This window comes from Canis lupus, chromosome 9 (genome assembly GCF_003254725.2).
Source record: "Canis lupus dingo isolate Sandy chromosome 9, ASM325472v2, whole genome shotgun sequence".
Lineage (NCBI taxonomy): Eukaryota > Metazoa > Chordata > Mammalia > Carnivora > Canidae > Canis > Canis lupus.
Genome location: NC_064251.1, coordinates 13,705,053 through 13,723,456, shown reverse-complemented (window position 1 = coordinate 13,723,456; position 18,404 = coordinate 13,705,053). Strand labels below are relative to the sequence as shown.

Genomic DNA, 18,404 nt, shown 5'->3' with positions numbered 1-18,404 from the left:
ATAAAATAAAAATCTTAAAAATCTTTAAAAAAGAACTATGCACACAAACTAGTGCATGTAGAGCTGTAGAATCAGCTGTAGGATTGTATCAATTTCTTGGTTGTCATATTGTAGGATATTATACAAGCTGTTATTACTGGGAGAGGCCAAGTTAAGGGTGAACCAGGACATCCAAACACATTTCTTTGTAACTTCATGTGCCATCCATAATCATTTCAAAATAAAAAGTTAACACATACATATAATACCAACAACAAAAACAAAGACTGCAGTCAGATTGGGAACTACCTTGAGGGTAGATTTTTTGTAAGATTTCATGTAGTTGTTTGACAGAGAACAAGCAGGGGGAGGGGCAGGGGCAAAGGGAGAAGCAGACTCCCTTTGCTGAACAGAGAGCCAACATGGGGCTCAATCCCAGGACCCTGAGATCATGACACGAGCCAAAGGCTGACACTTAACCAACTGAGCCACCCAGGCGCCCCTTGAGGGTAGATTTTTATACTTTGTCCTTGTTATGTGTGAGGAATGACCATTCTCCTTGAAGAGAATTCTCTATTCTCCAGGAATGGCTCTCACATGGCTTCAGTAAGAAAGGATGATGCACAGACTGTTGCCATCCTTTTTTGGAGCACATATGCAATTTATCATCACATTCTTTCCAAGAAGTTACATGAAAAGATCCTGCTCTGTCCTTACCAAGGTTCTGTTAGAATAAGGAAATCACTGATTTGAACATAACGGTGAACTTGAGTTTTTACTTTCATTCTCTCTTGGTTAAGAACAAAAAACCCGAAAAATCTTGTTGGCATTTACATGGTGGTTTTCAGGAAATCCTTAAGTAAAGATGCATTCCATGTTATCACTGAAAGCATGAAAAAAAATGATTGAGAATTGATATTTGTTTATTCAATTAAACGCAGTTCCTTTTGTTTTTGTTTTTGCAGTGGCCAGTTGATGTTTCTGAGGCAGTAAGTTAGGGAGGGCAATGAACATCTAAATAAATGAAAGAATTTCTTTGTCTAAGTTTGCTCATCACATGAGCACCCAAAAAGAGAGTATTAATACATTAAACCAGCAAAGGACTTATATGGGAATTGGATGCTAGTAATTTCTTAACAAGTTGAGAATAGTAAACTTTTAAAACTGTAAATACTTGTTTAAAAAGACAAATGTTCTCACTCAGATGTCAGTGGAATTGTAAATTGGTGCAATTTTCTTTGGAGGAGATGTTGGCAGTAAATACTCCAAGTCATAAAAATATTCATATCCTTTGACCCAGTAATTCAATTTCTGGGAATTTACCCAAGACAAATAATTAAAAAGAAGACACAAACTATGTTATAAAGATGTTCCTAACAATACTCTATATCATAACAAAATCCAGAAAATAACTTCAGTGCCAAATAATAAAGGCATATTTAAGTAAACTATGGATTTCCAACCCGGGGGAATATTACATAGCTCTGAAAATTGATAAACATGCTATATATCAAATGTAAAGGTGCTTATAAAACAATTCAAGATCCTCAAAGCATTTTGAAGGTATGCATTTATGAATTATCTTCCACAGAAGAAAGAGCAAATTCCAAAGTACTTAATGAATATGGAGAAAACCCTCATGTCCTTGGGTCTATAGAACAGATTTTAGCAAAATGCAAGTAAGTAGAATAACTCTAAGATGAGTGTGGGGAAATTCAAGCTTGTAGAAATATTTCTCAATTTTTAAGTTATGTTCTGAGAAGAGGCACAGCACACATTAGGACTGAGGACCAGATTTTAATGATGGAGCATAGAGGGCAGCAAGCTATCTTTGGAATGCTCTGGATGTAATCACCAGTGTGCTTAAGATCACAAAATGATTCTCAAGGGTTGCTAACGAGTAGCAAACTGCCAGCATCTTGCATGTAGAATCCCTTAGGAGCAGGAAAGTTATTTTGGAAGATTAAGATTTTAAAAAAATCACAAAGGTTGAGATCGGGCTGCCCTCAAATACCCTCCAGTGACAGAGTGGCCAAATCTCCCTTCTATGAGCTAAAGGAAGGAAAATGATGAACTCCAGTCTTTTTGTCTGCCTTCAGTGCAGAGTTGGTAAACATAATTATCCCCTAAATTCCAGATGTTAATTCAGTTCAGTAATGTTGTTGTTTGTAACAGCCATATACAGTAGGATATGAAGCCATGTCCAGTTTCTTTGGCTACATCTTACCTTGAGGGACCAGAGCCAGAGCATTAGGGCAAAGTACCAGACTGTTTTGAATTTTCCCAGAGGCAGAAGTAATTAAACACTTGGATTTGAATGGGATATCCTACTAGGTTGCATGTTTTAGAAAGGAGGAATTTATAAGAGCATGGAATATTAGAGAGCTAATAAGTGGAGAAAGTCAATATAATGAACTTGAAACTAGAGCTTGCTTGGATCAACTAACATAGCATTAAACACACACACACACACACACACACACACACACGTCTGCACACAGGTAATCGTTATTCCAAAGCCATTAAAGCTTCAGGTTTGAGAGGAACATTTTCATAGAGGGATATTTCAGAACAGGGCTTAGAGGAAGGATACATGATTTATCCTGAACTTGAGAGGCCAAGATACAGCTGGAGGTTGGAGGCAAAAAAATCCCAAGTGGAATATACTGAAGGGAATTTTAGAAAAGAATGTGGGTGTTTGGAAATCTAAGAGTGATACTCAAACAAGAAACGCTGTAATTAAAAGCAGTACTAGTAAACTGGTAAACTACAAACATCTATGTATTTACTATTAAGCATCCAAATACTTAACCTATAAAGTTTGGCCCCAGGAATAAACAGCCAGGCTGGCTGTACCTGAGCTTGCTGGCTCAAAGTCAGCCAGCAACTGTGTTTGTGAAGTTTGTGTGTTTGGAGGAGAGAATTAAAAGTTGGGTGGGGGTGGTACTGGCAAATTCAGAGCTATAAATGCAAGCATGTTTTAGTTCATTGGCTCAGTTGCATGATTTCAGGAAAGTTTTCAGTGTAGGAAGCTTCATTATGGTGCACTGTTGTATGAAGCTGTGGCCTGATGCAATCAGAGGTGAATGGACAGGACATGGATGTTGACATTAGCTTCAGGTTTGAAAGAGCACAGACTGGGAGAAATGTAGCAGAAGAACAAGGAGCTGTAAAGCATTTCTGTCCTCTACCCATCCCCAGGGGACCCTTTTGTGAATGACAGGAGCTTCTTCAGATGGAGGAACCACATCAGAATGACTGCAGCTCACCTTAGACTGGTCCACCCTACAAAGGAGAGAATCTAGTGTCCTTCTGGGGTGGTTTTTCTATGGCTTCCCTTGGGGAGATTTTTCTTGGTGGTCATTCAGACTACAGCCTCACATTTGATGAGGGGGAATCATACACTTGTTAATGGATAGGTAAGTCTGTGTCTCCCATCAGGTTATAGATTCACCTTGGATATTTTTTTGCTGGACAATTAGAGCTGGCATCCAGGCTTTTCCTATCAATGACCCAGGCCCTGAAGGCACCATAGGCCTATTAGCAGGCCAGCCTTCTTTGCATACGAGATCCCAAGAACTGGGTCTAAGTACCAGCCCTTAGCTTATTCCTTCTTCCTTGACAACTTCTTTCCCACCAACCCGCAAGTTCACAATTGCCAACATTCCCCTGAGAATGGCTGAGAAAGAGAGCGAGAAGGAAACTACACTTGGAAAGAAGATTGCTTTGTAGTTTATTTACAACAGAATGTAAGAAAAAGTAAGTTATTAACAATAATAAATAACTGGGGAAAAAAAAACACAAAACAGCCATAAAATGACACAGAAGGATGGCATGTGTGAGGATCAACTCTTGTTTGCTTTGCTTGTAGTCTATAACACTGTGCGTTCCAAAACTTGGTCCTTCGGCAGTGGCAGTGGTATTTTGACTCAACATATGCAACTAATCAAGATCCCAGCATGAAATGTAAACCCTAAAAGTGACACTTGAAGCTACATTTAAGTGGCCTAGGCAGAACAATGGCTCAAAGAATCTCTTCTTGGTGATACATAAAAACTGAAGGGAGACTTGCAATTCAACAGATATACTCCCAATTTTAAGCAAAAACATGGAGAGGCTTATCCTAAAGCACTTGTTAACAATAAAATAATTAATAACGGCATCTGAAAAGTTCTTAGCATATTCACATTCTCTTATTGAAGTAACTCCTAAAAAGCTTGAACACTTCTATTTCAAATGCAAACAGATTGTTTTGAAGGGAGAACACAGAAGAACCTGGGACATGTTGCCTCTGCATGCCAACACTGTGCTCTTGATTACACTTCAGTTTCAGCAAGAATGAATAGTTTTAAATGGCCTATTTATGATCAATTGCAGTCACTAAACAGACCTTTTGTTTTGTTTTGTTTTGTTTCAAGAATTCTGGCTCAGATGGCAGGTTGTCTGTCACCTAGCCTACAGAGTCAGATGTTCTGAAAGGGACTAAAACTATTCAGACAATTGTTCTCGATTGGATTATCTGAGTACACATTATATGTGACTAAATTATACTCTGGCCCTTGTGAAAAGTAAAATTCCTATTGACCTAAGCCAGCCAGTGGCTTTGTTGTTTCTGAGCCATGAAGGGATGCTAAATTAAGTAAAACTGAAAAATCCACATACATACATTAGCCTTGAAATCTTCATGGAAAAATGACTTCCTGAGAAGTGTCAGAATCTTTTCTCTTAGGTCACTGTTTATTACAGTGTCTTGAAAGAAAACCACATATTTCTTTTGGAGGTCTCGTGTTTTTTTAAGTGTCTGTTCACAACTGCGCTCTTTAGAGATTTATTTTCACAATCCAAAACATGGTTAATAAATACTCCCAAATTAAAACCATTTCCCCACACACAGGTGCAAACCCAAAGCAGAAGGGTTTGTAAATCAGTTCACCAATGAACTTCTATTGTTTGGGTTACTATGGTGGTAACGGAAAAATGTCACAGACTCCTTTGTTGTTATGCTTTTCTTTTGCTTTGTTTTATTTCAGCCCAACAGTAGGAAAATGAAATGGTCTTCAGAGCTCACCTCAGATAAAGTTTATGCACTAAAAACACTGAGACCTTCTTATCCTGGGAAAGCACAGCCAAAGCAACGATGCTGTATTACAGTCAACGAAAAGCACAGGAGCATTTTGTAATTTGAAATCCACCCAAGGTAATGACATTTATGGTCATTTTGATGGTCTCCACTAACATCAGAGATGAAGATGGGGTGAACATATGTGTTATTCTATGGATTATTTATTTTAATTTGGCTACCAGAGACTTAAAACTGGTGGTGCCTGATTCACTATGCTATATTTATATATATACAGGTATAATACAATTTGGTGACCAAGGTTGAAGGTTTCCACATTGCAGACAGAGGCACTGAGTTAAGATTCTATTTTTCCCCAAACATGCTTAATAAATTCAAGTTTCAGCTTTTTTTTTCTTCTAAGTTTCCATCATGCAACCTTTGAATTTCCATCCTTATAGGAATTATTAATGTTCTATATACACATTCATCGCAAGCTTGTATCCCGCAAAAAACAAACTCATGTATGGAGAATATGAAATGACACTTGAAAATTAAGACAGATAAAATATTGAAGTCATTTATGCCTTGTGATGACTGGATTAAATATTCAAAGCAGTTAAAGGAATATTTGCACCCCCCCACCCTGTTTAAATGCACACAACCACATGTAGACAGGGAAAACTGAACATACTTTAAGAGCACACACATTTGTTGGCTAAGAATCACGCTATCATCGGCAGCTTTGAAAATGATGTCTGTGGTATTGAACTGGCTACAAGAGAAAAAAAAAAAGCCACAGAAGGAAATCAGAAATTAGCTTTCTGAAGCATACAGCATCGTTGACCTTGATAGCAAAAGCTACTTTACAAAAAGGAAAAATGGCAATGGCGTTAATGGGAGAACTAGGTGCCAGACGTGTTTACAACCTGCACAAAATAAATCTGTTCTATGCAAAAATCATGATCCCACCCCATCCTGATTTCAGCCGGCAAATGGTAAGCAAATACATGTACTATGTCAGTGTCTTCTGAAAGTAGAATTTTGTGTTCTAAAGCCAAACATTCTCATTAAGTACTACTGTGTGGAGAGGGGACGATTGAGAAGTCCATGGGGTTCGAGAAGATTAAGATTTCCCACAAGCAGAAATCATGCTACTATACCATGCAAAGATCTCTTACTACGATGCTGTCGTTCTTAGGGAAGAGATGCACTGTTGATCTAAACTATTTGCAACCGGTTTCCTTTGAGTTCTGGGTTTATTTATTAAGCGAAATGGCAACTTGTAGATAAAGAAATGATCTTGACAGTCTGACGTAGGACTTAGAATACTCGGTGCTGGATTCGTGGGACCAGCGCCTGCACCATGGGAAAGTTTATCAATTTGAAAGACACTATGTAGCGTGCTGAGCAGGCAGGGTCCACTGGCTGAGAGGCTGTGTGGGAAGGAGGACATACTCCTTGGTTTATGTTGTTTCCTTTGGAATCTGTGTTTTGGGAAGGTCCCTTTCCTGAGGTTGGAGGTTATGGTCAGGAAGGCTAGCTGGGGCCTCGGAGGTGCCCAACTGCCTTGTTGTCTTCCTCTCTTGGAGGACAAAAGTAAATGCTAGATTCTGCTTGCCCTTCCTTCTGCATTTAAAGGCAGTGAGGCGCGATGGTGGCAGATTTTTCTCTTTAGATCAAAGGAGAGTTCGCTTTCTGCCACTTGGGTTGAACGATCTTGCTTCCCGTCAACCTGGATTCTAATCTTGCATTACCACTACTTGCAGAAAAGCAAGCTAGACAGAGGGACATCTTTTCCTGCTCCTCCTTTTTACTCTACAAATAGAGTCAGCAATTTTGCTCATTCTTTCCTCTCACTCGACAGTCTTTGCTCCTCTTCTGCGACATTCCCAATATTTGGATTTCAAGTAAGGGCAAGAGAGACAACAGTCATTTTAAGGTCCGGTGCTGGGCAATCTGTTCCGGGGAAATCTGGATATTATTAAAAGTAATACCAGGAGGGGGGATGGGAGACAGTTCTCTCTTTCAGGGTTCCCGAACCAGACATTCTGACAGGGTTAAAGTCCTGTTAGCTTAGTCTACCCTTGAACTTCTTTGAATGGGCAAATAGTCAATGAGTTCTACTCAATTCATTGCAAATGCCAAGAATCTTAATGGATGATAGAAGTTGACAATTCAAGGTTTGTTGGTACCGGTAGAGGAACATGATGTTTGCCTCACCTGGGCCTCTTGCTTCCTAAACCAAATCATCTCCAGATCAGCCAGTCATGGTCACATTCATCCAGGCAATTCTGAATGATTTCTGAGGCCACAAGGGCACAGAGGGGAAAGTTATTAAAAGACGGAAACAAGTGGAATCTTTATTAAATTCTGTGAAAGGTATAAATAAGTTATCATTAATTGCACTTGGAGCCTCAATAGGTTGATAATTAAAATTTTCAAAAAATTTAAAGAGTTAATTAGGCCCCAAATCCTGAGTCAGACTATAACCAAAATAGGAATCTCAGTTAACTACTAGTCTTCAAGTACTGGTGATGAGCAGTTTGAAATTTAACAATTACGTATATGACGCCTGAGAGTATTTTTGAGAATTTCAGGTTTGATGAGAGGAGATTGACTTTGCTATTTTACCACACCTTCTAACACAGTGGCACGAAGTTTTCATTGATTTACTCTTTAAGTCCACACCGACCTCATCAAATGTTCAACAACAAGGCTTCTTCCTCCCTGGTTTCTGGCTGTGGCTACAGAAGATTCCTTCTGTCCTCTGCCAGTCTTACAGTTTACATCTAGTATGATGCTGTGTGGCATACTTAGGGAATCCTATTATATGTGAAGTTACTTAACCACATGCACACTCAGATCGAAGGAACATGTTCGAGGGACAAAGCAGTCTTTTTCTATATCAGAAGATTCTTTAAAAAAAAACAAAAACAAAAACAAAAACCCAAATGAAAATATAAAACCCCATGATATTCATATGAAATTACTCTAATTTGGGCCGACATGGCTTATCTGAAGAGTGTATGCCAGGTAAATTCAGGGTGGCTTTTTTCTCAGGGTCTGGAAGCGTGAGAGTTTCTGGGGCTGATTTTTTCCGGGGTCGATCTTTGGGAACAGACAGAAATTCTGGTGCATCTGTGGAGAGAGGCGTGGATGGAGCACTAGAAGGGGCACTGCGGACTGAGGAAGGCAGAAGGGGGATACTGGAGATAGAAATTGCAGGTGGAAAAACGCCAATTTTCCTGTTGGTGGCTTCCTGAGTGGCTCGTTCAAATTCTCGGACTTCATCCATTGTCATGTCTTCAAAGAAAAAAAAAATAGAAAGAGAAATGACCCGTTATTTAGAAGAGATGCAAATGGATTTCTCTATGCCTGATTTTAAGGAAACTACAGGAATCTTATCATAAAGAGGCCTGTCCAGATGACAAACCCAAATTATCACTGAAAATGTTAAACCCCAAATTGTTTCTTTTTACTAAGGCAAACCTCTGAAAAAATATTCCTTTATGAATATCCATCCAAGATTTTCCAAAGCACTCTTCAGTGAGTAGTTTAAGTATTCTGAATAAGAAAGGATCAAGAGAGTACAGAAATAGACCAGGGAAGTATATGGTGTACGTGTGTATGCATGTGTGTATGTGTGTACGCTGTTGGTATGCTGTGGTATATGGAGCTATTATTAGACGTAGTCATCTTTTCTATAAAGGGAAGGTAGTTGAAGCAATCAATGACCCAGAAATGATACATATTATTACCTACTTTAGGGCATGCAAGCACAAGTACACCTTTATAGGGTAAATAGACACGTCATCAGAATTTCTTCTTATTCAGTATTTACTTTTTGCATTCTGGGGGTTACTGGTCTCCTGACTGTATACCCATCCTGAGATTGTTTAAATGCTGTGCTTTAATTAATTTAGCTTAAAAAAACAAATAAGATAATGACAACAACCATAAACCCTGCTAATTATCCTAAAGCAAGCCAAGAAAAATAAAACCATTTTTTCCCAAGGAAATATAAAAGAAAAAAAAAAACATTAATTGGCAATTCATGAAATAAATTCAGTGATGCCTCATTAAGAGGAATTATCAGGTGATGTAGATTTCCTAAATACCTAAAAGGTTTTTATTAAGTGAAAAAGTAAAAAATATGTATATTTTTAAAATGTAAAAATTTCCCTAACTTCTCTATCTATCTATCTATTTATTTTATCTATTTATTTTTAAAAGAGATTTTATTTTTGAGTAATGTCTACACCCAATGTGGGACCTGAACTCACAACCCCAAGAGTCTCATGTTCTTTCAACTGAACCAGTGGGGCACCCGCCCCCAATATATTGGATGTATTATATATTGCTACCATTTAGACATAATGTATTGAAAATACATCATTGTGCTACAACACTGTGATGATTTCTCAATCAGGACGTATTTGTTTTTTTTAATAGTTTGAAAACTCTTCTCTCATTCTCAGAAACTCTATTACTATTGTTATGGTTCCTATTAATTACTCTCTGGCTAACCTTGGTATCCTTTCTCATATTTATTTACTGGTAACAGAAAACCAGGAACTTGGCTTATTAGAAAAAGCACTGAGTGAAAGCCTAAGGGTTTGTCTTTGAGTAAAAGGGGAAATCTGCTGCCCATGGATTTTCTACATGTACTTTTGCTTCCCACAGACCTATTTTTCATTCTTGCCCTCTCCCATGAATCTAGTGCTGGAATCTTCCTTAGATGATATTGCATAAACTAACACGAAGCAATATATCCACTTTGGAAATATTAACTATGGAATGAATATTCATAACATGGTATTAATCATTAGGATGTATATGTAATATGTATAAAGTCACATTATGCCATGAGCAAACCAGAAATATTTTTCTTTTTTCCAAAATTTTTAAAATTTAAATTCAATTTAGTTAACAAATAGTGTATCATTAGTTTCAGGGGTAGAATTTAGTGATTCATCAGTTGCATATAACACCCAGTGTTCATTCATTACATCAGGTGCCCTTCTTACTGCCTACCGCCCAAGTACCCCACTCCTACTCCCTCCACACCCCCCCATGTCTTCCTTCCAGCAACCCCCCGTTTCTTCCCTAGAGTTAAGTCTCTTATGGTTTGCCTCCCTTTCTGTTTTTATCTTATTTTATATTTCCTTCCCTTCCCCTATGTTCATTTGTCAGAAATATTTTTCAAAAACCAAAATCCTTAAGAGGATTTCTTGGGAGCAATTGTTAAAATATTATGAAAGGTAAGAATTGTTTCAAAGAAAATAAAATATCATGATTGTATTGATATGAAATTTAGAATATAACAAGGAAAATTGTACCTATAAATTTACCATTTTAAAGAATACTAAGACTATTAAACAAGCTAAGAAAGGAGATTAGGTTTTTAAAAAAGAAGTATGCTCTTCAAAGTAAAATTGAGACTCAGGAAAATTTTAGTGAATCGGGTATATTCTGTTATAATAAATAAACATCCTCAAAAAATTAGACTTTTTAAACAAGTGGCAGAGTATAAAGCTCTACTCCATATACCCAGCAGGGGGCAGAAATCATCCAAAATACAGAATTTCGATTTTACATTCCCAGAGTCTCTTAGAAGTTCCCGTCTTTGAAGGCATTGAAACTGCTCAATGGAGGAGACTTACTTTCTTATCGCCATGTTCATGGATGTTAATTTTGCATAATTCCAATCTAATGTGTCCCTACTCAGCTTGAGGATTTACATTTTATCGAGCACCCATGCAGTTTTTATTTGTGATGGACAGCAGCCTCCTGATTTCAACTGTTTTTCATTACCATAGCGAAGAAAGACAATGGAAAAATAAATGATCCTCAATTTGATAGAATTCCAAAGACTAAGGGAAATGTCGTAAGCACTCAAAATAACCACTTTGTGTAACTTCTGAGGAGATAGGCATCTCTTACACTGAAGTCATGGGACCGACAGTGAATTGCAGCCAGAGAATGCATGGGGCTTTCCCATGGGAGAACCATTCTAGGTACCACTGTCTAGGTACCACAGTAAACTGATGTTCTAACAGTAATAATGGCAGTAAAATGGAAAGAGAACTTTAGAGCCTTAAGCTATAAACCATAGAGCTTAGAATGAGAAAAGCCGGGTGCTTAGAATCCTTTGGAATGTGGTATCTCCCCCTTGCTTCTGGCTTCCTTTGTCTGATCACACTTCTAGCAAGCAGCTTTCAGAGGGCTGCCGGGGAGGGATGGGGGGGAACTAGAGTCTAACATTCCAAAAGAAAAGGGAATTGAAAATGATGGACTTTCAAGGACAATTTCCTTAATGAGCATTTCTAAATGTTAGCACAGGGTTTGAAGGAAAAGGAGAGTCCTGTTGGATGGGCCTGTGTATAGTGAGGAACACCACAGTTAACCTGACCCAACAACAGCTTTGCGCAAATTCAATCACTGCATGCACTGTGGAGAGGAAGAGTCAGGGCCATTTGAGCCTCAAGGGTAACCACATGCACAGGAGCCTTGCAGGGCACACTTCTCATACATGCTCTAAAAACTGAACAAAAACATCCAAAGGGCAACCAAAAGATCTTCTTCACAATTCTAAAGCACCCATGTACAACAATAGCGGTTGCTCAATTTTCTTTACCTATGTTATCAATTTCTTAAAACTCTAATAATATGTGCTGTTCTGGGGCATGGGCTTGCAGATATGCGGGCTCAAGCTGATACCCAAAGAGATCACAGCTCTGGCCAAAGACACACACAAATAACGACTTAATGATCACATTTTCTCCGTTGCCTTATCTCCTCTTCGTTAGCATGAATGATTGAGAGATAACTCTATTTAAAATACTGGCATGCACAATACAGTTAGCTCTCAATTTCTGATGTGCCACTAAATAACCTGTGGCTCTCTGCATCTCAAGTCCCAGGCTAGATGTGCTATATGGCCCAGCACATTCCCAGTTCACCACACCTTCACTGCTCAGCAACTGTGTGTGCACAGACTGAGGCCCCATCTGGAGATTAACCTAAGGAAAAGGAACGGATTGGCTACAATAACTAGAAAGAACCACAGAAAGCATTTCAAAGCAAATGTAAAGAAATCTAAAACACCAGATGAGACACAAGCTGTCCCTTGAAGGAATAACTTGAGTGTTAACTATATTTTTAAAAGTTACTGTCATGATATTCTAGTTTTCATATGACACTTGTTTTGACCCTTCTCTTCTTTCATGGTATAGGCCATTCACCAGCCACAAATGTTTCCACTCTCCATGTTCTTGGGTTTTTATGAGTGAGGAACAACCCCCAAATCCAGCGGCTTTTTTAAGAATGGAAAAATCTAGAAAGGAGAGATGACACTGTCCAGTTTAGACCTAGCTCAGGTTCTACACCAATAGTCTCTGGGTGACGAGACATGCTTTTTGTGGAAAGCTGAGAACTGAATGTTTGCAGTATTTCAAAGATCAGTTTATGTGTACATTCAGTAAAGGGTGGTCAACATGTTTTAAAAATTCTACATACACTTGTTTGGGCATGGCTCTCTATGTCATCCACAGTAGAGGAATGCTGATTGCAAACTTTTATGTTGGTTTGTTCATGCATGTTTTTCTCGTATTCCCGAACATCATCCATTGTCATATCTGAAAAAAGGTCAAGACGTTGGCAACTACTGTTATTAAATGCAGACTTTCAACGGGGAGACTTTAGGGAAAGATGGTAGCAGAAGCCAAAGAGAGGTTTAAAAAGCAGGGAATTCACTAACTTTATGAAGAGTACGTCATAAAGTTAGCTAGACCAGCCAAAGGGGGAGTGAGTGCAAGGAAGTTAAGTGGAAATAGTCTTAGAACAGAGAAGAGTGGAAATTATTTAGGGGGTGAATCTTGTAAAGTCAGCTAGATGGGTAGAAAGTATTAGCACGTGGGCACTGCCATAGCCTGAGATCTCCTAAAGCATTCTTAGAAGATCCCTTTGGGGACAGGGTCAGGTTTGTTTGTTTTAATACTTACCTCCCATATACCTTTCAAATAGATTTGGAGATTCTTTAAATCAATGCATTCGACAATAGAAAGGACACTTTCATTGCTAGTACAGGAGACATGACATAGAAGGCAGATAAATGATGTTTACTGGTACAAGGGATACTTGGTTGCAATGCTCCCACAGAGATGTATTTCTGCACAGAATTCATGGTGTCAGAGAGTGCGGGTCTATATCAAACTTCAAGTCTAGTCTAACAGCTTGGAGATGGCTGGCACTACTTCCACCCACACTGATCTATAAATAAAATGGCACATGACATTATGATTTTGGGCCTGAATCTGTAGTTTTTCAGCATTTTAGGATAATGATCTCTTAATCCAGTGGTTCCCAATGGGGGACACTTTTGTGACAGTTTTTGGTTGTCACAACTGGGGTGGGGGTGCTACTGGCATCTAGTAGGTAGAGGCCAGCTAGGCCACAGAATAACCTACCCAAATGCACAGCACCTTCCCCTTCTCAACAGGGAAGTATCCAGTCTAAAAGGTCAATGGTGCCAAGGTTGGGAAACCCTGTCTAAATCCAACTGATAAAAAACTTAAAGAACCCATCTATCTTCAGTATTCAAAATGCATTAAAATAACAATTATTCTCACTTTAAATACGTCTGCTGTGTTATCCTCCACTCCCCACCCGCTCTTTGGTTATTATACAACATTCTATCAGCAACTTTCCCAGACAGGCATTCCTTTGTTGTTCTCAAGGCAGAATTTAACTTCATGCCTCTCTACAACGAAAGTATGCTTGAATAATTGGTTATTCGACCACCCTGATCACGAATTAGCTTGGTGGGGATTTAGAGCCGGTAGTCACAGCTGGAAATTTCTCCTTAAGTATTTCCTGCATCATGTGGTTTGGTGTCTTTTTATATCAATCCATATATGTCATGTGAGATTCTCTTCATTTCCACAGGGCACATGTGCCAGAACTTTATGATTCAGTTCAGTGTGGTCTGGGGCCAAGATGTGGAGGGCGGCTCTAAATCCAGACCCGGGCTATTTTATTTAGCTGCTAATCCCCCAACATCCCACCCCCAAAACCGTAGATCAAAAATGTTGTCCATAAGCAATGTAAGTATCAAGGATGCTAAGCAGCAGTGTGGCCAAGCAAAGAGCATGCTTTTCATCCAGGTAACTAGAAAGCAACAAACACATGCTGCTTTGTAATTAGAACAAATGTATCATAGTTAACAATAAGAGCATATTCATTCAATGCAATCACTTTAATTCCAGTGGCTGGTTATCAAAATTTCTTAAACACAAATACACCTGGAATGAGTACTGAGCTCATTTTTAAGCCAGAAGTTTAGGATTCAGAGAAATTCCTCTATACATAATGTTCATTAGACACTTTCTCCCCCTCCACACCCTTTCCCCAACTGGCATGACAGTAATTTGGAAAACAAAAACAAAGCATTTAGTTTCTTTGTTCTAGTGAATCCCAACAGAAAACGTTCTTTATTTTTAATTAGCTCAATGTTAAGAGAAGGGCTTAAAGTGTGTGACCGTGTGCTTTCAAAGATGTCTCAATTTTGTAGATGTGAAGAAGGATTTAACAACAAAGATATTCATTACTGCCTTGTTCATAACAGTGCAAAATGGGAAAGAACCCAGGGGACTGACAGTACTATGCTACCATTAAAAATTATGTAGAAGAATATTTATTAACACTATAGAGAAATGTTCTTTGGTATATTGTTAAAAATAGGAGGTAAAACAACTGTATGCATTGTATGAAATCATCTTTGATGATTATATACATGTTAAAAAAACTAAAAGGATACACTTCAAAATCTTAATTGTTTTGAGGAATTGGAATTATAGATCATTTTCATTTTCTTCCTTTTGTTTGTATTTTCTACATCAAATATGCTGTACTTATGAAAGAATGAAAAAATGACATTATTTAAAATCTATTATTTGGGGTCAAATACCATCAGTTTGGAATTGGTAAGGAGAAAATAGTTTTCTACAATTTCTGCTCATTCCAGAAGCATGATCTTTTTTGTTGTTGTTGTTAAAATGAGTTATGAAACAAAGTTTCAGAAAATTGCAACTAAAATAAAAAAAAATTCAAAAATAGAATATATCAAAATGAACATTTCTAGTAAAGTGGTTCTTAAAAAGATGGTAGTAATTGGGTCCCTTACTGAGAAAGGAAAATAAGTTGGTCCGAATCCTGAGTTCTCCCCACGTATCGTACATGCTTATGGAAATGATGTAAATATTTTCAATATTTCTTAGTAATTCATGGAAAGCCTAATCAAATGAAAATATTTCTGTTTAGGTTATCAGGTAAAACACATTATGTCCTGCTTTTGCAAAGTATATTACCTCAAAATCTATACAGGAATCAATTTTTTTAGTAAATTCAATTGCACTGTCCAATGACAGATTATACTTTCAGAGATGATTCATCTTCATTATGGATTGATTTTCAATGACCAGACAATGACTTCTAACAGTTTAGATTCAGACCTCTTTGCTTCCAGCGAACAACTACTTAGGTGTATCAAAGAAACTCTTAAAGGAAACTCATGTCCATTATTTTGCAAATAAACTAATAATCACCCCTTAGTATATAGATTTGAAAGATCATAATTTACTTTTTTTTTTTTAAAGAAGGTTTCTCAAATAAAAGCTTTTAAACAAGTAACACTGGGCTAATTCTCTGATTTAAGAGAACACTGTAAGTATGATATTTCTGCTGGCAAGAAAGGTACATCATAGTATCTTTGACTCTAGGTTGCTGGAGACTATCTGTATCTATAGATCTAGGACTATATCTGACATGATCAGCACTGGGAAGTATCCTGGGGGTATGAATATCTTCTTCGTTACACTTCAGTGGTACAGATTTCTTTTCTTTGCCCTCTTATGAGCTGATTTCTTTCCTTCTCTTTCTTACTCTCCTTCAGATGAGGGGAGAGCTGATCCTATTTCTCCTGTTCCAGCCAAGTGAAGGTCACACTGAATGTGGCCTGCGTAGAACTGCCTCTGCCAGATGACTCGGCTGAGGTCCGAACCTCCACCTCTACTGTGAAACCGGCTTTGTCAAAGAAGCTCTGGACACCAGGGGATTTGTTAATTGAGGCATCTGCTTTGGTTTCCTCAACCATGAACTAAAGACTTTCTTTCTTTCTTTCTTTCTTTCTTTCTTTCTTTCTTTCTTTCTTTCTTTCTTTCTTTCTTTCTTTCTTTCTTTCTTCTTATAGAGAGAGAGAGAGAGAGAGAGAGGCAGAGACATAGGCAGAGGGAGAAGCAGGCTCCATGCATCAGGAGCCCGATGTGGGATTTGATCCCGGGTCTCCAGGATCGCGCCCCGGGCCAAAGGCAGGCGCCAAACCGCTGTGCCACCCAGGGATCCCATAAAGACTTTCATTTAAGAACAAAATATACCTCTACTCTGTGAGTCTTGGTCTGCTTCAATCATTTTCTGCTTTTTATTTTTATTTTATTTTTTTAAAATAATTTATTTATTCATGAGAGACAGAGAGAGAGGCAGAGACACAGACAGAGGGAGAAGCAGGCTCCATGCAGGGAGCCCGATGTGGGACTCGATCCCAGGACTCTGGGATCACGCCCTGAGTTAGAGGCAGATGGTCAACTGCTGAGCCACCCAGGCATCCCCATTTTCTGCTTTTTAAAAAAAATAATAAAAGGGTTTCAGTGATTATTTATTGAATCAATCAAGTGATGCATGAATTATGTTCCAGAGAAATAATTCAAATAGTGCTGATTTATATTGAGAAAAGAGTTTAATTCCTCTTACCCTCTCCCAACTAATCTTGTTCTTTCTGGATGTAACCACTGAGTTAAGCGTTTGAGGTTCAGACTGCCAGATTTTTTTCTATGAATTCACATGTATATTACTGCACACAGATATAATCTCATCTATTTTTACATTTATGGAATCATACTGTAGTATACCATACCATATATACTACACATATTGTCCTTTTTATTTTTTAAGTTAAAAAAATTTTTTTAAGTTTATTTAAGTAATCTCTACACCCAACACAGCACTTGAATTCACGACCCTGAGATCAAGAGCTACATGCTTTTCTGATGGGAGCCGGCTGGGCGCCCCTAGAACTACCTTATTCTTTTTAACTATTGAAAATAATAGTCACAGTATGTGTTTATCATAATTTATTTGATCATATTCCTGTTAATAAACATTTATACTGAGACTAATTTCTAGCTTTTATAAATAACAATACACTGAATAGCTTTGCACCTATATTCATGAGTACCTGTCTATTCCGTAAGAATAAATTTCTATAAGTGGAATTGCTGGATCATAGATTATTTGTACTTAGCATTTTTATAGAAACTGTTTATTTGTACTCCACCTTATCCCAAACTGGATATTATCATTATCTTAAATTTTTTGCTATCAGATAAACAAATGTCATATATTGTTTTCATTGTATTTCATGTGACTAGTACCAAGGTTATTGGCCATTTATGTTTCTTCTATGGTTTACCTATTCACGTTCTTTACGTTTTTTTCCATTGAGTTGCTGGATTTTTTAATTTATAGGATCTCTGTATACATTATAGACATTAGTTCTCTGTTGGCTACCTATGTTACAAAGATCTTGTCCTCAAGTCTTGCAACTTTGCTTATGGTGGCAGTTTTCTTTCAATCACTTCAGTTTTTAAAGAAGGCAGGTTGACTTCACAGTTTGTGGAGGCAAGAGCATATATTTGAAAGGACAGGAGTCAGTAGAACATACAGAGAAACTATAGATGCCATGGAACACAATGTTTACAAGCAAGAGTTTTCATAGTTGCAGCAGATAAAACTTAAAAAAAAGAGTTATATACTTTAATTCAATGACCTGTCCAATGCCACCTGTTTATTTCTTTCTACAAACATTTTCTCTTCACTTCTAGTATCCTCTGCCTAAAATAAGTAATTTTTTTCTTACACTAAGTCAAAATGGAAGTCTTGAACAAGTGGTTGGGTTTGGGGTGGGGGTAAGCTCCAGTAACCATGAATGAGATTTGATACTTTGGTTCTAACAAAAATGGAAGTCATCCTTTAAGATTCGCCTTTTTTTTTTTTTTAAACCTCTTTACAATTATTATGAATTCAATACATGCTTGTTATAAATAGCTTAGGGGTGGCTCCACTTTTTTTTTTTTAAGATTTTATTTATTCATGAAAGACAGAGAGAGAGAGAGAGAGAGAGAGAGAGAGAGAGGCAGAGACACAGGCAGAGGGAGAAACAGGCTCCATGCAGGGAATCTGATGTGGGACTTGAGCCTGGGTCTTCAGGATCACAACCTGGGTTAAAGGCAGCACTAAAGTGCTGGGGGTG

General features: G+C 37.9%; 1 protein-coding gene across 1 annotated transcript in view; it reads right to left on the bottom strand.

The window, feature by feature from the left end:
• Positions 1-8,203: 8,203 nt before the first annotated feature.
• Positions 8,204-18,404, bottom strand: part of PITPNC1 (phosphatidylinositol transfer protein cytoplasmic 1) — a 133,373-nt gene continuing 123,172 nt past the window's right edge. The window contains exons 9-10 of the mRNA XM_035720651.2: positions 12,560-12,678; positions 8,204-8,344 (exon numbers count right to left, since the gene is read on the bottom strand). Of these exons, the coding sequence (XP_035576544.2) occupies positions 8,339-8,344; positions 12,560-12,678 (125 nt within the window). The 3' untranslated portion in view covers positions 8,204-8,338. The remainder of the gene's footprint in view (positions 8,345-12,559; positions 12,679-18,404) is intronic.